Source organism: Stegostoma tigrinum, chromosome 23 (genome assembly GCF_030684315.1).
Source record: "Stegostoma tigrinum isolate sSteTig4 chromosome 23, sSteTig4.hap1, whole genome shotgun sequence".
Lineage (NCBI taxonomy): Eukaryota > Metazoa > Chordata > Chondrichthyes > Orectolobiformes > Stegostomatidae > Stegostoma > Stegostoma tigrinum.
Window position 1 is genome coordinate 11620295 of NC_081376.1, and position 27762 is coordinate 11648056.

The following is a 27762-nucleotide window of genomic DNA, read 5'->3' on the forward strand; positions in this document are numbered from 1 at the left end:
TAGTTTATTGCTTCATATAAGGTTTCTATGATAGTTGCGGTCTTTACTGGTAGTTTGCACTTTCCTCGGGTTGGACCTTGCTTCAGTTCTCTCTCTCTCTCACTCTCTCTTCCTCTGCTTTATTTGTATCAGTAAGATGCTTTTGAGCTATCATTTTTCCAATGGCAGGTCATTCAAAATTGTTTGCTGCTTTAAAACAGGAGTAGTAGTTAAAACTTCTTTAAAGCTTTAGGTTTTGCTGTGTATTGTTGATCTGTCTGGTTGCACTTTTTTTTTTTTTCCCCCTCTTCAGGCAGTCAAGATGTCAACTGCTAGTGAAACTGAGAATGAGAGGATGAAAAAATTCAAGAATAAAGGCAAAAATGTGGAGGTATTTCATTGGCTCTTGATTTGATTGGAAACTGAAGTTTAACTTTTTCTATCCTTTTTTGTTTGATGTTCAGTTCCGCTTTGACCTAGAAATGAGATTCTCCAATGAGCTCCTGGCTGAATATGCCATGCAAGTGGCGCTTGGGTGCTGTGAAAAGTGTAGCACTTGTTCAGTTTTTCAATACTCCAAGCCACTTCAATATTTTGCTCCAGGAGTTTCCATTCCTACCTCTTTAAAAATGTTCTTGTGATATCAATGAGAGCTACCAACTTTTCCTTTTAAAGATTCCCCTGGTGACAGGACGTGTGAGCAATTGCACAGCACCCAGTGGCATTGTTCAGGGGAAAGTATAACATCTTGTTTAAAATACATTTTATGGCTGGGAATCTTCCCCAGCGCCAGGGTGGCCAGTGATGGAGAAAGCAAAACTAACTTTGGTTTGGATAGTAGTGGGAGGAATTGAATAAATGCACTTGCTTTCTTCCAAAGCACAACACAATAAGGTGGAGAAAGCAACAAAAACAAGTTGCTGGAAAAACTGAGCAGGTCTGGCAGCATCTGTGGAGGAGAAAAGTTAGCATTTCTGGTCCTGTGACCACCCTCAGAACTGATGGCTGGGAAAACATCAGTTTATGCGCAGAAAAATGGCTTAGAAGGGGTGGACGCTACAAGTTGTTTCTGTTAGCCAGGGAGACTAGGACCCGTGGGCACAGCCTTAAAATTAGAGGGGTAAATTTAAAACTGAAATGAGACGAACTTTCTTCAGCCAGAGTGGTGGGCTTGTGGAATTCATTGCCGCAGAATGCAGTGGAGGCCAGGATGTTGGATGCCTTCAAGGCAGAGATCGACAAATTCTTGATCTCCGAAGGAATCAAGGCTTGCAGGGAAGTGGAGTTGACATCCCCATCAGCCATGACTTAAATGGCAGAGTGGACTTGATGGGCCGAATGGCCTTACTTCCACTCCTATGTCTTATGGTCTTAATAGGGAGGTGGGTAGGGTAGGGAGTAAACGATAGGATAGAGCCCAGCGAGGGGCAAAGGCGTTGCTAACGATTGGGCTGGGAGGGTGAATAGTTGTTAATGGGGACTATTGGTGACTAACAACGGGGTGTGTGGTGGCAGGCTGTGGTAACAAGGCCTGGTGTGTGGGTTGGGTGGCTGGGACATAGGAGAGCTTAGGCCTAAAATTATTGAACTCCATATTGAGTCCAAAGGGCTGTAGGACCCCCAAGCGGAAAATGAGGTGGTGTTCCTCCAGCTTGTGCTTGGCTTCACTGGAACACTGTAGCAAGCTGGAGACACAGATATTGATCAGGGAGCAGGGTGGTGTATCCAAGTGGCAGGCAACAGGTAGTTCAGGGTTTTTGTTTTTGCGAGCAGGTGGAGAAAACTAGGGCTTAATATCCTTGATGTATTGGTCTACCAGTATTACTCTGATTCAAGTGCCCTTTGTGTGGGGTTGGAAAATTGCAGGGAGACTGAACCTATATTGTATTAACCTTGCAAACTGGGTTTTTAGGTTCATATTTTAACTCAAAGTGGAGGTCTGGAACAAGAGTGTAACTCTTGGCTTTTTAATCCCTTGCTCCTTTCAGCCATCCATTCTTGTGCTAAGGGTTGTTACTGCATAAGATAATATTGTGGATGATTATATTGAGTATTTATTAAGCTTGATCTCTAATTCAATTTCTGTTTAGCTGTGTTATACATCCCACAAACCTATCCAAACCCTGCTGTTAGAATGGTGGTTAAAAGTCTCTCATCCCTCCATTTCTCTCACCCCAGCAACTTTCTATAACATCTCTTTCAATACCCTTACCCTGTTCAAGCATAACAGCAAAATGGTGCTGTTGGGAGTCCTGAACTCTATAAAACCATGAGACTAAATTTTAAAACACCTACCTGAGCGTGGGTTTCAAGTATAGTCATTCAGTGGCAGAAAATGAATCAGTGCTGGAATCACAATTGTTCCTCAACTCTAATAACTGTTTAGATTGGAAATTTTTTTAAAAATTGGAGTTGTGTAATCAATATTGAAGAGAACTGCAACAAATTCATGCTTTAAAATTTTACAATAGCCTATAACTGCCAGATGTATTTTTGAGGTATAGGAAGGAGGTTGCATGCTATTTGACAAATAATGTGAGGCAGAGGGAGTTGAGAATACAATGCTTATTGTTGAATGTAGTGATGCAATTTAATGATGCCCTTTTTCCTTATTGTTTTGAAAAAAAAATTATTTCCAGAAGAACAAAACTCAAATCGTCAAGTTATTGTAATAAACTTCAGTTCTAAATAGATTAGACCACATTTTGAACTTTTGCACCGTTTCAGTCACCCTAAGGCACAGGAGAAGATAATACAATACCTCCAAGTTGTCTCTATCCAGAATGAATAAATCAGCTGGTATTAAGAACTGCAGATGCTGGAGAATCTGAAATAACAAGATGGAGAGCTGGATGAACACAGCAGGCCAAGCAGCATCAGAGGAGCAGGAAGGCTGGTGCTTCAGGCTTAGGCCCTTTTTTCTGAAGGATCCAATAGCCTCGATGTATTCCCTTTTCTGAAGAAGGGTCTAGGCCTGAAGCATCAGCCTTCCTGCTCTCCTGCTGCTGCTCGGCCTGCTGTGTTCATCCAGCTCTACACCTTGTTATCCCTGAATAAATCAGCTGTTTCTTTTTTTCGTTTTGAGAAGTGTGGGGTGAAAAATAGATAATCAAATTTTAAACTGCTGGATGGAGTCATTTTGGCTTTGAGATTGCTGTTGCATTCAATGAGTGTGGCTGATTTGATGATCCTCAACTCTGCTTTCCTGTCTCTTTCTCAACCCATCATTCCTGTACTGATTTTAAAATTTTGTCCAATTTCAGCCTTGAATATACATGGCAGCTCCCTGCAGTAAACAATTCCACAGATTCTCTATCCTCTGAAGAAATTCCTCCCTTGGCTGTCTGTCTTAAATGGGTGATTCCCTTCTGTTTATGAAGTTCATACCATCTAGCCTGAGTGCGCCCTCCCCCCCCCCCCCCCCCCGCCCCCAGCAAAAACAAAGTTACTTCCAAGATAATGAAATGTGAGGCTGGATGAACACAGCAGGCCCAGCAGCATCTCAGGAGCACAAAAGCTGACGTTTCGGGCCTAGACCCTTCATCAAGTTACTTCCAAGTCTGCCCTAAGATTCTTGCAAGTTTCAATAAGGTCCCCTCTCTCTCTTTTTTTTTTTTTGGCAATGAATTGCAGGTCCAACCTAGGCAGCCTCTTCTCACAGGATAAGCCCTCCATACTTGTATTAATCTTGTGAACATTCTCTTACACAAGTGGAAGCCCAAAACTAGAGAAGGTTATGACGATAGTAAACCCAGAAACTACTTTGGCTTGAGGACTTAAGTATGGAAGTAGGCTTGTGACACTGCACCTGGTTGAGGAGAATTTAAGATTATAGCATTTTTCTTTTAAATGGGAGCTTAGATAAGCACATGGAAGAGACTGGCATTGTGTTGAGTGTTGGTCTTGGAGCAGGCTGAAGTGGAGCACAAGCACTGGTGCAGGTTGAATGGCTTATTTTGAGCTGTGGTATATTTGTAACAGGTATAGTACCTCCATCTGGAGTTCTACTAATCTGTCTTACTCCTGGTAAAATATTACCATCAGTTAAGGCATCTAAGGGGATTCTATTACTTGCCAAGCGATCAATTATTTTAAATAATTGATACTATGCCAAGTGGATTGGATTACTAGAAAGATAAGCTCTTGAAGTACTGTATTAAAATTTGGAATGCTTTTCATTTTAACTTCTATTTCCTAGACTTGACTCTTGGTTTTTGCTTAAACCAGATAATGAGGAGGCAGAGGGTTGAATTTTCTGTTGAACTACGAAAAGCTAAAAGGGATGAACAGATCTTGAAGAGACGGAACATAAGCAATTTTCCAGATGGTGACCCTTCTCTACCAAAGCTCGCTGGAATTAGTGTATGTGGCATATTCACACTCTGTTTTTTTATTTATACTTTTTGAGCAACATCTTCAGCTAAAACTGTTAGCATTTTAGCATTGCTTCCATTTTGTCTGTTCTGTGTCTTCATTTTTCTTCAACCTAGGGAGCTAAGGTAAACATCTATTTCTTTCCACTACCAATTCTGATTCTTATGCCCCTCTGCAAGTAGGCAGTGTGGCCTGTAGGGGATTATCAAGTATCACTCATCGTGTGATAGCCTAGCTCAGATGAACATTGACCTGTCCCTTTGGCATTCTGTGCCATGATGTATCACATGGGACATCACAACAAGGGTACAAAATCATGACCATAAATGCTCTTGGACAGCTGTTTTTGTTTTTTTTTAAAAGATTAGAAATTCTAGAATTGGTTAATGACAAAATGTCTTGATTTACATTTCATCCTTGATCAAACACTTGTTGTGCATCACTAGGATAAAATGCTAGAAATCAAGCCCTGCTATTCCTGGAGTCATCAAAAAAAACCAAGAATTTAAAAAGTGTCAAATTCCCCAATTTACTTGTCTTAAAACCTATTTGTCTACTTTCTCGTAATAAACGGTATCTAGCTATAGGTTTTAAAAAGTTGAACTGCTGACATATCTAACAGTTAAAACTCTATTTCCTTCTTCATAATTTTCATTTCTAGGCACATAGCCACAAATAGGAAGAAGAAAATAATGTAAGGGTGGAAAAACTAAGCGGTTCAGTGGTCCCTGTTCACAGGATGTGCTGATTAGAACACCACTTCTCAGTCTCCCTTGACCAGATGCCTTCACTGATTTGCAGGAGGCACGAGGTGGCTGGTTCACTTGTAAACTTGAATTTGTTAACTTAAACAGTTGTCAATAGCAGTAACTTTTTAAGGAAGAATTATTTTATTCTGGTGTAGTGAGGTTTTCCCCAACAGAATGCAGGGGAGGCAATGGCCGAGTGGTATTATTGCTGGATTGTGAACCAGAGACCCAGCTAATGTCCTGGGGATCTGGGTGAAAATCCTGCCACAGCAGATAGGTGGAATTTGAATTCAATAAAATACCTGGAATTAAGAATCGAGTGATGACCATGAATTCATTGCAAAATGTCAAAGCCCATCTGGTTCACAAATGCCCTTTTCAGGGAAGGGAACTGCCACCCATATCTAGTCTGGCCTACATGTGACTGCAGACCCACAGCAATGTGGTTGACTCTGACCAGCCCTCTGGGCAATCAATCCTACCTAGCCAGTGACACCCTCATCCTGTCGATGAATTCAATGACTCCTGATCTGCAGAAAGTCTAGTGACTTCCATCTACCCTGTTTGTAGCTCCAAACTGATTCTCGGGTAACTGACCAATTTCAGTTGTTGGCAGGCAGAGGGGCTTTGTTATTGCTCTAAACTGGTCATTAGCCCATAATCAGCTGAATTTCTATCTGAACACACCCTTTTGCTGTGGCCTGTCTGTACCCTCTTCTACTATTGTATGCACCAGTATCAGGTTTCTGCTTTTTTTAAAAAGAAACCTGCAGTAATCCTTCAATCCTGGCTTCAAAATAGTTCTTCTATTTCAGTCCGCTATCAAAAATAAAAGCACACCGTCTTTTAAATTTCAAAATGTCGCTCTTTTCTTTAGGACCATCCAATGACCATTGAAGAGATTGTGAAGGGAATGAACAGCCATGACACCTTGCTACAGCTGCATGCCACAAATGGAGTTCGGTATGAATGGTGTTACTTCCATCCCCCATTTGGATGGACAAAGTTCACTGTGTTCTAATCTATCAATGACTTGTTGCACACCAGTCCTATTTGTGCTACAAGTTTGGATCTGTGGAGTGCTTGTGTGACCTTCAGATGTCCATTAGTGAAAATAAACAATGATTTGTGGGCATTTCTTTAGTAACTAGGGTGTTTTGCAGCTGTGGAGCTAAAACCTTGACTAGCTGTGTACTGGAGCTGCTGAGACAGAAATTTTCTTTATTCTGTTCTTTTCCCAACTCCAACCTAAAAGATCCACACCTGGTGCAAAGCTCTTAATTTTTTATAGAAAGTCAGATTTAGTGATGCTTTCAAAATGTCATGGCAATTTATTCAACTGCAAGAACAAGATCCAGCCTTTAGGTGAGAAATATTAATAAACAAACACTCAGCCTTTAACATACTAATGTAGAAGTTTTTTTGCTATTCCAACTCGGTTTGAGTTTACCCTAATCTCCCTGCATCTCTTGCACACAGTGATATTTTCTACTTTGAGCATCCTGCAGACTTAATGAAGTGTTGAAGTTGGCTGTTTGTTATTAGACTATCATCACCATCCAGGCAGTTTTCATATTAACTATTACATCCAATTGTCTTTGACTTTGATACAAGACAGTTTCAGATGGAACCAGCAGGACTACTGTCTAATCAAGATTTGGTTATTACCTTGTGAATGAGGTGTCAACAAAGTGCTAATAGAGGGAAAATCTGAATTTTTAATTTTTCTTTTGATAGAAAACTACTCTCTCGGGCATGGAAACCTCCACTGGATGAGTGTATTGAAGCAGGTCTAGTTAAGAAGCTTGTTGAGTTCCTTGGTCGAGATGATGATTCTACACTGCAGTTTGAGTCAGCCTGGGCACTCACTAACATTTCCTCTGGCACGTCAGCTCAGACTGGGGCAGTGGTAGAAGGAGGTGCCATTCCACCACTTGTGCATCTCCTTTCCTCCCCACACATGCACATCAGTGAGCAAGCTGTGTGGGCCTTGGGGAACATCGCAGGTATGAGGTAGATTATTTCTTGGCCAACAAATGCTGTGATTTAATGAGTTTATTTCCAAAGATTTCAGGCAGACTCTAGTAAACTAGAAATGGGGACAATAACTTTTGCAAACTTTTGTAGGTGATGGCCCTGTCTTTCGTGATGCAGTAATTGAATGCTCCGCTGTTCCCTCTCTTCTACGATTGGTGCAACCAGGTATCCCTGTAAGTTCGAATGGCAGTTACTAGTCTGGGATATGATTAGTCTTAATTTGTTTAGAATACTATTGTTTAATCAATTGGATTTGTTTATTACTAACAATGAGTTTGAGACATGTCTCCTGTCCTATTTTCCCTACTTCACACTTTTTTTCTGTTTCCACAATTGGCCTGGGTCAAAAACCCATAGGCTACATTGGGATGATGAATGAGGGGGCGATGGGGGCATGATGCTGGAAAATGGCACTTTACCAATTAATATTAAACCCAAGTTGTCAACAAAGTATTCTCCTGAGTTGGAAAGCTTCAAGTTGTATGTCTGCAGTATTGGTACCTCTGCACTGCTGAGGATCTGTAAGTCATCAGTCCCATTATACTGATGAATCAATAAATTGAGGTTGCTAACAATATGGCAGAAACTGACGCTTCTAGACTAAAGATGGCTGACCTGGTGTTCTTCAACTCTACTTCAGTACCTCTTCCCCCATAATTCTTCTTTCCCTTGCTGATTTTTAACAAAAGAAATACTATTTTTCCCTTTTGAATATGCTTGATAACCCAACCTTGACAGACCTCTGCAGGAAAATATTCCACAGATTCATGACCCTGAGGAGAATCTGTGACCACTTATTCTGAGACCATGACCTCTAGTCCTAGATCTGCACAAGCAAAACAGCCTTTCTGCATCTGATTTGTCAAGTCCCCTAAGAATCTTGTGTGTTTCCAAAAAGGTTGTTCCAATAAGTAAAGAACCCCCCCTCTTAAAATGGCCCCTCCATAGCTGGGGTCAGTCTACCAAACCTTTGGACAACCTCTAATACCAGTATATCCTTAGTTAGACAAAGGGGCCCAAAATTGTTCACGATATGCCAGCTAGGATCTGATGAGTGACTTGCATAACTTGAACAAGACTCTTTCTCCATCTTTATATTCCATTTTCTTTTTGAAATAAGGCCAACATTCCATTTGCTTTCCCCATTACCTGCTGAACTGAATGTTTACTCTTTGAGCCATTCACTGCACAAGCACTCCTCCTAAATTCCTCTGCCTCGTCTGTGGCTTTCTGCAGGCTTTATCCATTAAATAATATTTGCTAGCTAACAAAGTGTGAAGCTGGATGAACACAGGAGGCCAAGCAGCATCTTGGGAGCACAAAAGCTGATGTTTTGGGCCTAGAGCCTTCATCAGAGAAGGGGAGGGGGAGAGGGTTCTAGAATAAATAGGGAGAGAAGGGGCGGCGGACTGAAGATGGAGAGCAAAGAAGATAGGTGGAGAGGAGAGTATAGGTAGGGAGGGGATAAGGTCCGTCCAGGGAAGACGGACAAGTCAAGGAGGTGGGATGAGGTTAGGAGGTAGGAAATGGAGGTGCGGGATGGGTGAGAGGAAGAACAGGTTAGGGAGGCAGAGACAGGCTGGGCTGGTTTTGGGATGCAGTGGGGGAAGGGGGCGAACTGTCTTCCCTGGACTGACTTATACCCTCCCTACCTCCTCGCCTATACTCTCCTCTCCACCTATCGTCTTTGTCTGTTTGTCTAGTTCGTCCGGCTGCACGCTTTGTTATCTTGGATGCTCCAGCATCCGCAGTTCCCATTATCACTGATACAAATAATATTTGTTTCTCTCTTTCTGCCAGAGTGCATAACTTCATGTCCCCACATTTGTTGCATCCGCCATAATTTTACCCATTTGTCTATATCCCTACGCAGACTGTTTTCTATCATTCTCACCACTTGCCTTCCCATCTGCTTGGCTACAGTAAATTCACTCATCTCATCGAAGTCATTCATGTATTATCAAGTAATTTTAACCCCATCACCACCCCGCTGGGGCATTCGACATGGTAACAGGTTGCCATCCTGAAACAAGCCCTCCTTCTTCCCAACTCTGTCTTCTACTAGTCAATTGCCTATCCATTCCATATAATATTTCCAACACCATGGGCTGTAACCCTAAATAGCTTAATGTGTGTTACCTTTTATCAAATGCCTTCTCAAAATCCAAATCACTTCCCTCCCTGAAGAGGGCAAGGGAGTTTCCTGCCATCCTGAGGAAGGGTCACTGGACCTGAAACGTTAACTCTGATTTTACTTCACAGATGCTGTCAGAGCTACTAAAGCTTTTTCAGCAACTTCTGTTCTTGTCCCTGAGTTCTTTGGGTTTCCTGCCTTTCTGGTCAATAGTCATCCCTTGGCTAACCACTACAAAAGAGATTGAGTCATTGAAAGCCAGTCCACATCAATAGGCAGCAAAACCCAGTATAATTTAGGATTAGTGAATAGACGTTGCCCATCCACAACAAAAACACCTAATAATCTCCTGTTGGTAGTAGTGTTAATAAATCTCCCATCCTTGCTCCTATTGACCAGCCATTCTGCAGCAACAAGAGCAGGTCAGACTCAATGCTCCTCTTGTCTTCTCAATTTACCATCAATAAGATGCATGTCAGGTGTATGATGGAATACTCTCCACTGTCGTGGATCATCCAGGACAAAGCCGTCTGCACAAATACCACCACATCCACCATGTCTAAATACTGCCTGTGCTGGTGCATTGCAGCTACTCACCAAGGCTCCCTTTTATTTTTGACAACGCTTTCTAAACCTACAACTACTATTATCTGGAAGATGAGGCAGCTGGTATGTGGAAGCACTGCCCACTTGCAATTTCCCCTCTAAGCTAGTCACCTTTTTGTGACTTGAACTATATCATTTTGACAGTTACCTGGGTCTGAATGCTGGAACTCTCAAATGGCACTGCAATGGTTCAACAAATTGGCTAATCACTACCTCAAGGAGCTGGGATAGATGTCCAAAACTTGTCAGTAACACCACATCACATGAAGGAGGAATTTTTTTGAAAAAAATTGTCACTTGGATAAATTATCTGGTCTCTTCTTTGACGAGATTATTTATCAAAAGTTCTCTTCCAATGGTCCTAATCTGAATTTGAAAAAGTAGAATTAAATACAATCAGCTAAAAGTTTAAGTCACTTCTCACTGTGTGCCAGCCTAATAGTCTTATTGAATTCTAGGTTGACTTCTTGCGGAATATCACCTGGACGATATCCAATCTGTGTCGCAACAAAAACCCACACCCCCCTCTGCAGACAGTTCAACTGATCCTCCCCACACTGGTTCAACTGCTTCATTATGAGGATGATACCCTCCTCTCTGATGCTTGTTGGGCAATATCCTACCTGACAGACGGCCCGAATGAACGGATCGAGGAGGTGGTTCGCGCTGGTGTCTTGCCGAGGCTTGTGCAATTGATGTTGAAAGATAAACTGGGTCTGTTGGTGAGTAGTTCAACTGAAGTAAAGCTTGATCCTGTTTCACACTATATTAAAATTTCCAAAACACAAACAATGTTTGGAGAAAACTTCTTACCTGTTGGTGTAAAATGGAGGCTTTGTGGGGAAGAAACAATAAAGCCTGGAAGAAATGAATTTTGACAAGTGACCAATCCCACTGTTAAATTTGATAACTTTTCATTCAGGTTTTTTTCTTGGTCTGAGATGTTTGAGGTTGTATTTTTCAAGTCCATGTGCCTACACCTTGTTAGAGCAGCACAATGGAGCAAAGAGCTACATACTTGTGATCAAAAGCTTTGCAAGGACAAAGCTTTCCACACCATTAAACAGTGTTGTGTTTTTTGTCCTGCATTGTTTCCACCTGTTTTGAAATGTGTTGGGATAGCCTGGAGGTGTAACTGCAAATACTGTTGCATACTGCTTAGGTTCACTTAATGTGCAAAGATAGCAAGTTCTTAGGAAAGGCTGGTGTTAGGTTGCTATGGAATTAGTTACTTAACCCTTCTAGCATCTTAAAGTTGCATAATATCAATGCCTCAAATTGTACTGTATAGATTTTTCCTTTCAATCGTTCACTTTTTTAATTTTAATGACATGGTTGGCTCTGCAGTATCAATATTTTAATGAGCTGAGGATGAAGCTGAACTTATGGCACCATCTCTATTGACGCAATTAGGGATGGGCAAGAAATTGTCTAGCTCGTGATGCCAAACATCCCATGACTGGGTTTTTTCAAGAAATGAAATCCTGTTGTCATAATTTCCACATTATATAAAAAAGGTAGTTATGCATTTGAGGTCAGTGACCAGTCTAAATATTGTATTGCTGCTAATGTAATACAAACAAAAATTTATTTCATTCAACTGTGTCTGATTTTTGGCATTTGTTTGATCTGACACCTGGTGAAAAATTGGTCGTAGAGGGAGAAACTGGGCATTGTCCCTTGTGATAAGCTCTGCAAGTGAATAAGATCATGCTTAGCCAACTGTCACTTTGTTGGCAAAAACCTGATTTTAACTCTGGATTATTGAATCTATTAAACACAGCCACACTCTTCCTCAAGCAGAATTCCAAAGCTCTCTTGACCGTTTGAAAAGAAATCGCTTGTCACCTATGATTTTAAATGGAAGGCTCTTTTATTCTGAAACACTGCAATTTTAGATTTGAGAAATTTGGCTATATTCTGTTGGTAATTTTTGTACGTGAGTAATGCATCATGCTGAGCATCTCCACTCGGTGAGTCTGTTTTGGAAGGCTTCTTGGCACTAAGATCCTGCCCATCTTGAGTTATCACTTTTTAGGTGATGTCGGACATTTTGCAAAGTAATGGTTTGTGCCAAGAAACAATTTTGTCACGTTATTAACAGCAGAATCATGTAAAATGATCACGGTTTCAAGTCTGAAACTTAATATGCTGGAGAAATGTTTTTTTGAGGTACGTACCCTGCCTTAGTGCCTCCTTTAAGGTGACACTGCAGAGGACGTGCAGATGGATATGCTGCGTAAGAAGAGTGACTTGAACATACAGATGTCTTTATCATGTGGCCTTGCCCCCTCCCAAGGTGCAAATCTGGATTAAAATTTGAGACGGTTATCTAAAGCTTCAGAGCAATTTGAGGGGATGCCAGCCCACTAATGCAGACACGCACCCCTGATGCTGTTCTGTGAATGGCTCGAGCTGCAGACTAGAGAATGAATTTTGCCAAATGACTGGGTTTTAAAGATTAGCCATTAGGAGCTTATGCTATTGGCAGAATTTGCCAATCATAACACCTTTTTTACATGGAAATTGTCCCCTCCTACTTCCAACTACCACCAGTAGGTACGGACCATGAAGTCTGGCCCTCCTGCCTTGGACAGTATGGCTTGGGAATGATCATGCAGAATGGATAGAGACTACCTAAACTTTGCTACTATACACGGAACATCCACTTGAGAACAAATGCTGTGTACATTCACCAAGGTAAGGGCACTGCCAATCAGATGGGACCATCTCTTAACAGCATTCTTGACACACTGCTACTGCAGCACCAACTGTAATACAGTCTTTCTGTGCCAAGGTTTGGATGTGTTCTTTTGAAGCTTTTTTTCATAAGTGTCCTTTTTTTAAACTTACGTCAGCCATTCTGTCTACCCTGGTTTTCTTATATATAAGAAATATAGCTGTTTATAAATTTGATTTGAACTGGTATTCTTTCAACCTGTAGAAGCAATTTGCATGCTGTATATTTGAGATGGGTAAATGGGAGGTTAAATCACACTGTTGCAGCCAAGCAATTGTCCTCGTTAATTACAAGAGATCTGAGTGAAAAGTCTCTGGGTGTATTAATAGCTGCTTTTAAATGCAACAGATTTTGGGTGGTATGCCGAAGCCTGTTTAGATTTGGAACAGAACTTTATATAAAGAATTGGGGGGGGAAAAAAAAACAGGGCCCTCAAACTCTTAAGATGCTAGAGCAGAAGGTAGGCCATTCAGCACATTGCCTTCTGTCATTGAATGAAATCGTGCTTAATCTGAATCTTCAACTCCACTTTCTTGCCTTTGCCCTATAACGCTTGATACACTCAATGATTCAAAATCTGTCTGTTTTCAGCTTCGAATATAGTTCGTGACTCAGCTTTGGCAGCCTACTGCAGTAAAGAGTACATAAATTTCTCTCCTCTGAGAATAAATTCCTCCTCCCCTTTCCTCCAGTCTTTTAAATGTATGAACTGTGAATCTGAGAAAACTGCTCCACTGAAAATGAAAGCACAAAGTAATGGATTGCAATAAACAATTTAGATGATGAAACATTAATATAGGAGAAAAAAAAACAGAAACTCAGCAAGTCTGGCAGCATCTGTGGAGACAAACCATTTCAATTCTAACATAATTCTTCATCAATGTAACCTTCCAGCTTTCTGGAATGCAGTCAGGAAGTTGTGGACACGACAAGAAGCCTGTCCATGCCAGAATTGGATAGTGAAATCCAGAATGGAACCTCTTGGCAAAGTTCAAGACTCCCTTGCAATGTGTGGATATTGTATCTCTGAATTCACCAAACACGGGGCATCTGCACACAGTCTGTGTGCCCCAAAATGTGTGTTTCACGGGTTGATGTTGACACTGTTCAGCTGAATAGAGTCGCTTGGTGTTGAACAACAATATGAACACTCAACTGCAAATGTCCCAAGCCTGCATCCCTAGCACAGGATTCCTCTACAGTCATGTTTAGACTTGGCCAACATTTGCTTAATAAACAGAGGCTGAACGTTACCACTTCTTAAATTTTGTTCTGAATGTTTTAATTTACACTTTAAAGGACTGTCACCAGCTCAGTTGAGGCATGTGATAATTCCATCCCAGACTCGCTGGCTTAACCTTGATATCAGTGCTGGCTTAGCTGGCCAATTGGATGGATGCAAGCTGTATTTGAGAAGACTGACTTCAGTTTGGTGAACTAACCACTGGGTCATTAGACTTCTGGGTGTCCATACCTCTACATATTCTATTAACAGGGTAAATACTAGGAGTTGCTGATGACTATGACCGTTTGGAAACTAGCTGAGCTAACAGAAATTTTGGGGGTGGGGGGCATGGGGGAAAGGAGGTGTCCTCATCTGCCAAAAAGAAACCAGAGGCCAGTGAATCATACACCTTCTCTGCCCACTGTCTTGTGCAGAGACAGCAGCTGTGAGGCTCCTGAGCCTTACCAAGCAGTGTTAGTTGACCAGTGCAAAATAGTTGTTTTGAGTGACTTTGTGCTGGCTTGCTTTTGAGGGTATTTGTGTATTTTTAAGTGTATTCTACATGTCAAACAGTGCTGCTGTACATTCCAAGCATAACTTTTTTGTGTGCCAAGGCAGTAATGGCATCAACACTAAATTTTGACAAAGTATGAATTGTTGCATGTTTTGTAACTGACTGAGGTGTTTTGGAAATCTATTACTGAACACTGATCTGATCTACTTTCTTCATTGCACATGTTTTCACTTTTCTGGTGAGTTGAAGGCCCCAAATGAAAACATGACTATTTTAAGACCAGTGAACAGAGATCCTCTTGGTAGAACATTTTTAGTTTTGCTATGAACTGTAAAATCAGCACTTATGGCTGTTAAGTGGTTTCGAATGTGTTGGAGTTGAAAATTTCTCAGGAACAAGGTTGCTGATCAATAGAAGTCATTTCCTTGATACTGCTCAATTCTTTCATTTTGCTTGGATATGGCCAAACAGCTAGTTCTAACCTATTTAGTTAAGATTTTATCCTCTGACAGAGATTCACTGTGTTCCCGTAAAATGGAGAGACCGCACCCCTCCTTGGATTTCAATAATTTTTGAGGGAGGTAATATTCAGTCAAATGTTGGAAGAATATTAGGTAGCCCACTGACCTCGGGATGCATTGTGCAAATCAACTGACCTAATTTCCCCAAGTGAATTGGTCTGCAATAACTTGATCGCTTGCTGCATAACAAGGCAAATTAACACTCCTTTGTATTGAGCCTCACTGATCAGTCTGTTTTTCCAGAGTGCTCAGGCTCCAAGCTGTACAGAGTGGAATAAGAATGTTTTACTCCATGAGCGGGAGTCACTTAAGTACCTTTCTAGCAGGGGAGGGAAGATGTTCAGGCTGGTCAGAATTGTGTAAGCTGAGGGTATTTCTTAAGGGACAGCTACCCCTTTTCAGAGGAAGGGTCATTGGACCCAAAATGCTAACTGTTCTCTCCTCCACGGATGCTGCCAGACCTGCTGAGCTCTTCCAGCAACTGTTTTTTTTTCTGCCTTTTTTCAAAACCTGCTTTTCTTTTGCTTCAAAAGACCTGTTAGGCAAATTAATTACAAAGTAGCATCTCACTTTGGGAAGCCCTCATTGTGGTGGTTATTCAAATGATTACAGACCTAGTTCAGTTGAGACTAAAAGGACACTGAGATGGCTCTGGGTTGTTCACAAATTGAGGTATGTGAAAGTTGCCATGAAACGTAGATGCCTGGAATGATTTAGTTGATGTGTTGTGTTTTTTAAATTCTTTTGGATTTGGAGATCTGTTGTATACATTGGCATGTATACTCAAGTTGACCAGCTATCAGACAGACATATAGTCATGAATCTTCATAACCAAACCTTGTTCCAAGTCTAGAGAAATTGCAGGGAATTGGTGTACCAGTGGGGGGAAAAACTGTCTTCCACTTCTTTCTTGAGTAGATCTGGAACACCTTGTTTTGAATAACCTGAGGAGCAATGGTCTGATTAATTATTCCACTTGTAATGGACGTGAGATAGTTCAATCATCTTGACCAAATGGGTGGCATGATAATGACAACTCTATATTTAGCTGTGTCTTACTTTGTTTCTTTAACTGGCTGTCTAGAATTCTTTACTTGCTCCAAAAAGCAACTATCTGTCTGTAACTCATGCTGCAGCATGTATACTTGTCCCATAGCACTGACATTTCACTTTGCTTGGAAATGACCTTTTTTTTTTTGCTTTTTGAGAGGCTTGTTGAGGCTCGGCTGCTTGACACTCACTGACTTGAGCAAGATTTGATGCTACCAGCAGAGTCAGGAATGCAGTCATTTGGAAGTTTTTTTTTCCACAAAGCATGAGAGGCTTGAAATCCAAGACACTTAATCTACAAGATGCCTACCAATTGCATAACGGTTTCTGAGATTCTTTGTTTAAGGTTGAGAAATGGTTCCTTTTTAAGTTAATAGGCATTTTATCAAAGCCTTGATCAGACAAGTGAAGTAATCCGAGAAGAATGTTGCTATCCCTTTATAACTTGTCACAACAGAAATAGCTCTTAAATTGTAAAATCCTGATGAATCTTTGTACACTTTTTTAATATTGAATTGATAAGAATCTATGTAAATCTCAGGATTTTCTCTAAACTGTTTCGTAACATTGAGCATGTATAGTATTACAGGAGTAATCCCCTGCTTAGCTACCCTAGTTGCAACCTTTTTAAAAGGGCTGGAACACATGAATACATGGTCTGTTAGATCACAAATCTCCTGGAGATGACTCTACATTAAACACTTGTTCTGCTTTTTGAATGTCCACATTACATTTGAATGTGGCTAGAATTGCCCACTATTTTCTTGTTACTTGCGAAACCAAGTGACCTGTAAGTTTGTTGTTAACTTGTAACTGTAGAGTAGATGGACAGCATGGAGGCTGTACTTGTTCACAGATCTCATTCATGCAGCTCATACTGCTGGCTGCCTACTTTTACAGTACTGGAAGCTATGTAACTTCCCTCTGACTTTTTTTCCTTTAGCACTTGTTAATCATTTACCCGTTTTTTTTAAAATGCTGCTTCCTGGATTTCAGCTTTGTTTGTTCATGTCTTTTTGTCTTGTAAATCAAAGCAATAAGTCAAACTCTGGAAAAACGTCTAAGTAATCTTCTTCCCTCTCTTGCTTCTTGCTGAAATACTTCTGCAGCCATGACTTCTGTCATTCCATAGGTTTCTGGTGTGATACATTATTACATTTCTTATGGAAGTCCACTTAAGAAATAGTGACAGCAATTCCTTTCATTAACAGAGATAATGGGAACTGCAGATGCTGGAGATTCCAAGATAATAAAATGTGAGGCTGGATGAACACAGCAGGCCAAGCAGCATCTCAGGAGCACAAAAGCTGACGTTTCGGGCCTAGACCCTTCATCAGAGAGGGGGATGGGGGGAGGGAACTGGAATAAATAGGGAGAGAGGGGGAGGCGGACCGAAGATGGAGAGTAAAGAAGATAGGTGGAGAGGGTGTAGGTGGGGAGGTAGGGAGGGGATAGGTCAGTCCAGGGAAGACGGACAGGTCAAGGAGGTGGGATGAGGTTAGTAGGTAGCTGGGGGTGCGGCTTGGGGTGGGAGGAAGGGATGGGTGAGAGGAAGAACCGGTTCGGGAGGCAGAGACAGGTTGGACTGGTTTTGGGATGCAGTGGGTGGGGGGGAAGAGCTGGGCTGGTTGTGTGGTGCAGTGGGGGGAGGGGATGAACTGGGCTGGTTGAGGGATGCAGTGGGGGAAGGGGAGATTTTGAAACTGGTGAAGTCCACATTGATACCATATGGCTGCAGGGTTCCCAGGCGGAATATGAGTTGCTGTTCCTGCAACCTTCGGGTGGCATCATTGTGGCAGTGCAGGAGGCCCATGATGGACATGTCATCAAGAGAATGGGAGGGGGAGTGGAAATGGTTTGCGACTGGGAGGTGCAGTTGTTTGTTGCGAACTGAGCGGAGGTGTTCTGCAAAGCGGTCCCCAAGCCTCCGCTTGGTTTCCCCAATGTAGAGAAAGCCGCACCGGGTACAGTGGATGCAGTATACCACATTGGCAGATGTGCAGGTGAACCTCTGCTTAATGTGGAATGTCATCTTGGGGCCTGGGATGGGGGTGAGGGAGGAGGTGTGGGGACAAGTGACACCTCCTCCCTCACCCCCATCCCAGGCCCCAAGATGACATTCCACATTAAGCAGAGGTTCACCTGCACATCTGCCAATGTGGTATACTGCATCCACTGTACCCGGTGCGGCTTTCTCTACATTGGGGAAACCAAGCGGAGGCTTGGGGACCGCTTTGCAGAACACCTCCGCTCAGTTCGCAACAAACAACTGCACCTCCCAGTCGCAAACCATTTCCACTCCCCCTCCCATTCTCTTGATGACATGTCCATCATGGGCCTCCTGCACTGCCACAATGATGCCACCCGAAGGTTGCAGGAACAGCAACTCATATTCCGCCTGGGAACCCTGCAGCCATATGGTATCAATGTGGACTTCACCAGTTTCAAAATCTCCCCTTCCCCCACTGCATCCCTCAACCAGCCCAGTTCATCCCCTCCCCCCACTGCACCACACAACCAGCCCAGCTCTTCCCCCCCACCCACTGCATCCCAAAACCAGTCCAACCTGTCTCTGCCTCCCGAACCGGTTCTTCCTCTCACCCATCCCTTCCTCCCACCCCAAGCCGCACCCCCAGCTACCTACTAACCTCATCCCACCTCCTTGACCTGTCCGTCTTCCCTGGACTGACCTATCCCCTCCCTACCTCCCCACCTACACCCTCTCCACCTATCTTCTTTACTCTCCATCTTCGGTCCGCCTCCCCCTCTCTCCCTATTTATTCCAGTTCCCTCCCCCCATCCCCCTCTCTGATGAAGGGTCTAGGCCCGAAACGTCAGCTTTTGTGCTCCTGAGATGCTGCTTGGCCTGCTGTGTTCATCCAGCCTCACATCTCCTTTCATTAACATCCTGTTTAAAAGAAGTGGCAGACTTTTAGTTGGACAAAAATTTTCTCTTTAGAGAGCCAGCGTGATTGAATTTGTGAAGTAATGTCTCTCCAAAATGAAGGTTTAATTATTCCTGATTAATTTTCTAACTTGTTTTTGTTCCACACTGATTCTTAGGCTGACAGGGCTACAGATTCTCCAATTTAACCCTGTGACCCTCTTTTTGATTGTCATTAGTAGAACAAGATTCCAAATCTTCCAGCATTGACTGACAGATTATGACCACCAATGCTGCTTTTTTTTCAGTTGCTTGATTCTTTGTCATCTAAAATACAAGGCTTCTGGGCTATGTGACCAACCATCATCACCCTGCCCCTGCCCCTGCCCCCTTTCTTTGCCTTGGTCAGTATTTAATTTAACTTTGCAGGCAGAATACAGGTCTGCTGTGTGGGCGTTTTGTTTTGGGATCCAGCTTTAATATACATTTGACTAATCCAGATCAATTCCTGGCTTTACATTATTAGTGAATGTTGGGCAGGTAACATAGTTCACCTGGCAGCAAAGCATGATAGGTAAACAGATGGATACTGTGTGCCTCTTAACTCTTACCCTGACAAGATGGATCCACCTACCTGTTTCTTGACTGGAGCAGAAATGTGCCCTCTTTTGTTCATACAATTAACTTCAATATTCAATCTTTCGGTGGCCTCTTTGCATCTCAGTCCTATGTTTTCTGCTGAAGGCTCCAACTAAAAATCTTCAAAAATGAAGATGTTCAGTAACCTGACCAATTTTTGCTCCTTGGCATAAGAGCATGATAGTGTAAACGTTAAGCTTTTTAGTAACTGTTCATGGATTGAAAGAACCAGCAATAACCTGTCTGAAATTGACTATGGGACAAAGACCAGCTTCAATACAGGAATTGAAGGCAATTTGCCATGCCTGAGAGACGGAGTCAAAGATAAAGAACAGAACTATTTTGAGATAATGGGAACTGCAGATGCTGGAGAATCTGAGATAACAAAGTGTGAAGCTGGATGAACACAGCGGGCCAAGCAGCATCTTAGGAGCACAAAAGTTGACATTTAGGCCTGGACCCTTCATCGGAGAGGGCTCTGAAATAAATAGGGGGAGGTGGATCAATTGGGGTTAGGGACAACTGCTTGGTAACTGGTTGCCTTGTGCTGAAAGGACAAACTATCCTATGAAAGAAATTAAGGAGTTAATCACAGGGAGGCTGACTGCAAACAGACAAGCCACTGCCAAATGCAACCAGCAACAAAGCTACTGCTGATAAGAAGGCAAGCTGCAGACTTGATGGCTCCAGAGGAGTAGTCAATATTTTAGATGAAAGATCATACATAATGTCACACCCCAAACCTAAAGGATGGAAAATAAGAATTCAACTTCAGAATCCCTCCGGAGCAGAGCTTTAAAGAACAATGCCACACAAGGATTGAACCCTTGGCACATCCAGATATAGTCACTGTTGGTTGGAATTGTTGCTAAATTCTGCCACTGATTGGGTAATAGCCAAGCTGGGGTCTTACTTTGGTTGTGACAGACAATTAAATTTAAGTAACTGCTTCAGCATCTGTCAGGCTGTCTAAGATTTTCTTTTATGTAGTTGAATTAAATGTAGCTTGTTCTAATTTTTTTACCTCTGACGAGTCTAATCACAGTAACAGATTACTTACTCTGGATTTATTTTTTTTGTATTTTAATCTTTTCAGACTCCTGCTCTCCGTTCTGTCGGCAACATTGTGACTGGAACTGATAGCCAAACAGAGGCTGCTCTTGAAGCAGGAGTTCTCTCCATTCTACCAAAACTGTTGAAACACCCCAAGTCCTGTATACAGAAGGAGGCTGCTTGGGCGATTTCCAATATTGCTGCTGGACCTACAATGCAGATTCAACAGTTGATTACTTGTGGAGTTATAGCTCCCCTTATAGAACTTCTGGAAAAAGTAAGTACTTAATTCCTTGAATAACATAGTATGATTGATAAGACCTCTCTGAAAGTTAATGGATTAATACTGTTCTCAAAAGTAGCTTGGAAGTAATCTTTTGTCGATGCTTGGATAGTGGCTAAAATGGGTCTTTTGAGTTTTTAACTGTTCCTTTCTGGTTTGACTGGAATGTCAAGAATCCTATCAAGCTTTGGGAGTTTTTTATTTCCATTTTTTAAAAAAACCATGACTGAAATGAATACAGGTATCACTGGCAGGATGAGCATTTATTGTCTCTCTAGTTTGCTCAGAAGCTGCTGCACAATTTTCCACTGGGTGGGTGGGGGGGGGGGGGGGCAATAAATGCAGAGCTGAGAAAAGCACAGCAGGCCAGACAGCATCTGAAGAGCGGGGAAGTTAACGTTTCGCATCAAAACCCTTCTTTATGCCTCTAATCTTGGTTGGGAAGTTTTTGATGTAACAAAATGGAGGACTAGCAATATTGTTAAGTTGAGATGGAGTGTTTTCTCTTTTTTTTTGAGGTGGTATTTTTAAGTACCAGATTGTTGGTTTAAGGGTTGCCTTCGTAATCTGTTTCACCTCGTGGATGAAACTTGCTGTAAGCAGGTACTGTAACGTTTAATGAAGTGAAATAAAACCATAATTGCAATTGCTTGAAAACCAAAATTGCTGGAGAAACTTAGTAAGTCTGGCAGCACCTGTGGAGAGAAAGCAATGTTCAAATTCCAAGGCCGTTGAAGAGTTTTTTTCCAGCAATTTTTTTTTTTTTGGTTTTTCCTTTTTTCTTATGGCAGTGTTTTTGTGTTGTCAGTTAAGTATGCCTATGCAAATCCCTCCTTTTTTAAATCTTTGTAATTGTACCTACCTACACCACTTCCTCTGGCGGCTCATTCTACACAGACACCACCCTCTGTGTGGTTCTTCTTTTTTTGAAACATCTTTTCACTCTTGCCTTAAACTTATGCCCTCTAGGCTTGTACTCTTTTTTTTTTTTCCCCCCTGATTTTTTTGGTTTTTTTTTTTGGTTTTTGCTATGTGCCATATCCATGCCCATCTTTTTTGTTGGTTTAAAAAATAAACCTTTCTATAAGCTCACCCCAAAGAAAGTAACCCCACCCTATTTTCGCCTCTCCCTACAGCTCAAACCCTCCAGCCCTAGCAACATCCATGTAATCTTTTTCTGAACCCTTTCAAGTTTAACAACATTCTTTATGGGTGACCAGAATTCAAAACCTTCAATTTTGGTGTCATCTGCAAACTTACTAACCATACCTCATGTTCACATCCAAATCATATTTGTATAAATGATGAAAAGTAGTGGATCCAGCACCAAGCCTTGTGGCACGTCGCTGGTCACAGGCTTCTTGTCTGAAAAGCAACCCTCCACCCGCACACTGTCTTCTACCTTTTTTGAGCCAGTTCTGCATCCAGCTGGCCAGTTTTCTCTGCATTCCATATGATCTAACCTTGCTAATCAGACTACAATGCTGAACCTTGTCTAATGCATTGCTAAAGTCCAAGTAGACAACATCTACTGCTCTGCCTTCAAACTTCTTTTGTCATGTCTTCAAAAAAAAACTCAATCCTGATTTTCCCATGTACAAAGCCTATTGCTAACCTGTCCTTGCTGTTTCAAAAATGCATGAAAATCCTGTCTCTCAGAATCCTTTTGAACGGCAATCCCTTCCCTAGCTTCCCATAAAGTTCAGGGGCTCACCCGATTTTTGATTGGGATCCTGAGGATTTATCTACTTTGGCATTTTAAGATCTCCAGCACCACCTCTTGCAACGTGAACTCTTTTCCTCCCACCCCCCCCCCCCCCCCCCCCCCCCCCCCGCCGCCGCCTTCAAGAGAACATTTATTTCCCCAAGTTCTGCAGCTTCTGTGTCCTTTTCCACAGTAAATTCTGACACATTTGTTTAGTATCTCACACAGATGGCCATGCTGATTATTTTTAAGGGGGCCTATTCTCTCCCTAGTTACTCTTCTTTGCCCTTTAATGTACTTCCAGAATCTCTCCTGAACTTTCCCTAAATCCTATTTGTCAAAGCTCTCTCGTATCCCTTTTGTTTTCCTGCCTGATTTCCCTCTTGTGTATGCTCTGACTGCCTTTTATGCTATTCTAGGGATTCACTCCATCTCAACTGTCTACATGATATATGCTTCCTTTTTTAAACCAGAGCATCAATTTCTCCAGCCATCCAGCATTCCTCATATCTACCAGCTCTGCTGTTCACACAACCAGGAATGTACTGTCTCTGAACTCTCTATCTCATCCTTTTAAAGGCCTCCCACACTGAGCTGCAACCCCCCCCCCCCCCCCCATCAATGTTTGAATTCCTGTCTAAACTGTCAAAATTGGCTTTGCTTTAAATTTTAAAGGCAACTCTTTAATCAGTGCAACCCTTCTTCTATAACTATTTCAGAATTAATAAAATTATGATCATTTGCCCCAAAGTGCTCCCCACTAACTCCTCAGTCAATTGTGCTGCCTTATTTCCCAAAAGGTTTAAATATTGCTGCTTCTCTAGTAGATACATGCACATACTGAATAGAAAGTGTTCTTTTACATGTAACAAATTCCACTGCATCTAAGCCTTTAACACTATGACAGTCCCAGTTTATGTTTAGAAAGTTAAAATACCCTACTGTCACCACCTTTTTAAAATTCTTACAGATATCAGATCTCATTACATACTTGCATCTCAATTTCCTTCTGACTATTGGAAGGGAAGGGGGGGGGGGTGTGCCAATAAATACAATCCCAACAAGGTGTTCATCCCTTATTTCTCAGTTCCAGCCAAATAACTTCGCTGGACGTTCTAGGAATATGCTCCAATGTTATCCCTAATCAAAAATGCCACTCCTCAAACCATGCCCCCAACCCCATGCCTCCTTTGCTATCTTTCCTACAGCATTTATACCTCAAGAGACAGCTGCCAGTCCTGTCCATCCCTGAGCCACATCTACGTAATAGCTACAATATGCCAGTCCTAAGTGGTTGTTTTTTAAAAATCCTGCCTTTCCTGTTGGTCCTCCTGCATTGAAGTAAATGCAGTTTGATTATCAGTCTTGCCTCTATCTGCCAAGCTCCTGTCTGCCTTGACTATTTGTCTTGCTTCCCTTTTTTTATGTACTGTACCAACCTCCAGCCCTTTTTTTTTTTTGTTTTTTCTTTCTCTTCGTTGGGGGGGGCCCACCCCAATAGTTTAAAGCCTCCCAACATAGCGCTAGCAAATCTTTGTGAAGATATTGGTTGCCTTCCAGTTTGGGTGAAACCTTTGTCTATACTTCGTCTAGATCTCTTTTAGAGGTAGACAGATAGTGTTCCATTGTATTTTTGACTGCCCCTTTTCTGGATGGTGGGAGGTGAATTACTCTCAGAAGGATTGAAGCTTCTTGCTCTCGCTCTCTTTTGGCTTGGGGCCACCACTGCCCAAAAGTGTATGCTTGTGTAATCACATCACAAATAGGAATGTATCCTCTGGAAACAAATGTTGTACACAGCAACATTCCCTCTTTAAGATGCATGTGCCAATGGGATTGCACTGGGGAACAAGCCAGCTATTCATAACAAACACGAGGAAATCTTCGCCTCTAGGACGATGGTGGTAGGCAATTGAGCAATGGTAATGCTGATTGAATGACAGCAGGAAATGATTCTGAGTGTTCAGTGAAGATGCTTATTGCTTGTTTGGCCTGTTAGAGCTTATTGTATGTAGTGTACTGCTTCACTATCTGAAGTATAGAGAGAATGGAATTATTTGGTCACTGCTTTTAATCAATAAAAATATGAAGTGGATCACATTTTTCCTTACTGTAGATGCCACTTTATCTTTTAAAGATGAAATCTTTTTCAAGATGGACTGTTTTTTTGTTAACACTTTAAACAGGACTGTACTGATAAATCCAATATTGGGAATTCAGTAAGCTCTGTTCGTATTAATTAGCAGCACTTTGATTGTGATCTGACATTTTTGGTTTGTTTTGTCTTCCAGGGTGAATTTAAAGTACAAAAAGAGGCTGTTTGGGCTGTGACAAACTACACAAATGGTGGTACAGTTGACCAAGTTGTTCACTTGGTGCAATGTGGGGTGCTGGAACCTCTCCTTAACCTACTCTCAAACAAAGATGCCAAAATCCTCCTCGTAATCCTGGAATGCCTATCCAATATCTTCCTTGTAAGTTGGCTGCAAGTTTTCTATTTTTTAAACAAACCAATTAAAATGGAGCCACTTGAGATCTTGTGGAGGCAAACTATCATGGCTGAGTACTAAACAAGTACCTTTGCCTTCAAGGAAACAATTTTGTGGGGGGGGGGGGGGGAAGAGAGAAAGTGTGTTGTTTTTTTTTTTGCATCAGCCAATAACACAAGATGTACTCATGTCTACAGCATTCAGTGTTGGTTAAGTCACCTGTACCAAGTGAGATGTGTCCTAGATTGATGGAGGTAAGGGTGAAAAGTAGGTGAAACTCTAGCTACAATTTTACAGTCCTCCTTGTATATGACTGAAGCACTGGATGATGGCCAAGGATGCATCCAAAATGCAGAAAAGTAGAGAAAGTCAGCAGCCTTTTTTCTGAAGAAGGGTCTAGACCCAAAGCGTTGGCTTTCCTGCTCCCCTACTGTGTTCCTGTTCTAAACCTTGTTAAATCAACAGCCTATCAACTTAGTGTTAATAAAGCAAAATAGTTAGTGATTTAAAAAATGTAAATAGAAACAAAATTCCAGAGAAACTTGGCATGTCTGGCAGTGTCTGTGGACAGAAACTATTCATGATGAGTCCAATGTGACTGGTCATAATGTTAACTCTACTTTTCTGTCCACGAGATGTTGCCAGACCTGTGTTTTTCCAGCGTTCATTTTAGCTTCTATAAACTATTTTGGCCATAGAAATCTTTTGGGGACAAATGGAGAGAAAGGAATAATGGTAGGTAGGTTGGGATGGTTCCAGTCAAATTGTTAATGTTGAAGTCAGTTTTTCTTTTCAAATATCTCCTGGGCTTCTTGATAAGACTGGAAAGCAGTAAAGAGTAGCAAGCAGCTGTTTTCCGAAATAGAAGGAAACCATATTAGTGGGGTTCCCAGATATTGGTATTAGGATTGCGGCTTTTAACATTAGATTAATGACCTCTACTTGGTTATAGATTGTAATGTCAAAGTTGACAAATGAGGAAAAGTTTGGGCATGCAGTAACTAATAAGAATAATAGATTTTGGGAGAACTACTAGTAAATGTGTAAGTACTTGGTAGCTGAACTCTAATGCCGTGAAATGGTAAATCCTGTTAAGAAAATGCATTTTGAGCCTCACTTCTTTAGGGAGGCAGTGAATGTCCACAGGCATTTGACAAGTGGTCAACAGACTGTGTGTGTGTGTGTGTGTGTGTGTGTAACCAGATATAAACAACAAGCTTCACTCTCTGTATAAGCACTGCCTCTGCAGTCGACCTTTTTTTAATTTTCCTTCATCTTTCTAGGGGCCTGAGGGATAATGACACTGTGTGTCTACTGCAGTGATCTTCCAACTGTCTGCATGCACAGATCTTGCAACACAGTTATTAATTAATTTGCCTTTATTTCCTAACAGAAATCAATCCAAGGGATTGAAGATATGAGGCAAAGGCAGAGAAAGGGATTTCTGTCCCCATTTGTGCATAATCTTGTTGAAGGGTGAAACAGGGAAGGGTTGAATGACCTTCGGTAGCTTCTGTGGTGCATTTTTTTTTGGGACTGACATTTGCTCCTAACTTGGTATTGTTTTGAGCAGGAAATGTGCAAAATGATTCAACAATGCCTTTAAGGTGATTTCTAATTACTATACTTTATCATTATTGCATCAAATAGCCTCTGAACAATCAGCTTGCATATTTTGTATATTACTAAAGAGACTTATTTGGAGAATGAATACTCACCATGTTGGGTCTTCCATACATTTTTGAGATTTTCAGTTCTATGGTTTCTCAGGTAGGTTCCAATTTTTGGTATTTAGTTCTCAAAATTGATTTGTGGATCTTTCTAAACAAAGGAAATTTGATAATGCCAGCATTAACTTTCTTTGTTTAGCAGCAACTTTTCACTTGACTTGAAAGATACCCTAAGTTTATGCCGTCCTTTTTTAAAAATCTTAATAGGCTGGAGAACAATTGGGTGAGACGGACAAACTATGTCTATTAATAGAGGAACTTAATGGCTTGGAGAAAATTGAGGCTCTTCAATTCCATTCAAACACCACAGTGTACAGAACAGCATTAAAACTAATTGAGAAGTACTTCCTTGATGAGGTATGCACAAACAAGGGGATTTGGCTGAATATTCTCAGTAAACTGTGCTATTAAGTCTTTGGAAAAGGTTGGGGGTGGTGGGGAACATTCCCACTGGCAGGTTGGTTTGCAACACATGACTATTCTTTCTTTCATGCTTCTGCTGACTATGGATGGAACCCCTGTTCTGTTCTCTCTCCCACTAATTCTGATGGTTTTGACAGAAGATTAGACCAGTTGGCCTTTTCTCAAATAGGACTCCTGGTCAAGTCCAGTAGCAAAAGAAGAGAAATCATTTAGAGTGTAAGGTAAAGTTGTTCATTGTCAGAATTTTTGAATAAATGGTAACACTTTCTCACGAACCATTATAGGTGAGTAGCCTATGCTACTCAGGCAGGCTAGCTTTCTGCTTACGGGTTTGATCACAGCTGTGGTTGTAAAGTCAAGGGGGAGGAGTGAAAGGAAAATCCAGTACACTAGCGTATTTAAAATCTAAAGTGTGGTTGTTTTTTCTCCTAGGAGGAGGAAATTCCAAACATGCAGCCAGAAGTAGCAAATGGTGAACTTGCACTTAAAATGCATTCTTCTGAAGATAAATTTAGCTTTTGAAAAATGTACTTATCCTTGTTTGTATATTTATAATTGATGTTTAACTTTTTTCTTTCTGAAAGCATTTGGAATAAATTTTTTTGCAAAATATATTGTTTTATAGGC

The 27762-nt window shown here is 41.6% G+C and overlaps 1 protein-coding gene across 1 annotated transcript; it reads left to right on the top strand.

The window, feature by feature from the left end:
* Positions 1-301: 301 nt before the first annotated feature.
* On the top strand, positions 302-27657 carry LOC125462413 (importin subunit alpha-5-like). The gene is made up of 10 exons (XM_048552460.1): positions 302-370; positions 4207-4341; positions 5980-6065; positions 6840-7108; positions 7230-7312; positions 10338-10601; positions 20549-20782; positions 24785-24967; positions 26920-27069; positions 27568-27657. Exons 1-10 carry the CDS (start codon positions 302-304, stop codon positions 27655-27657), a joined length of 1563 nt encoding a protein of 520 aa, XP_048408417.1.
* The last annotated feature ends 105 nt before the right edge of the window (positions 27658-27762 follow it).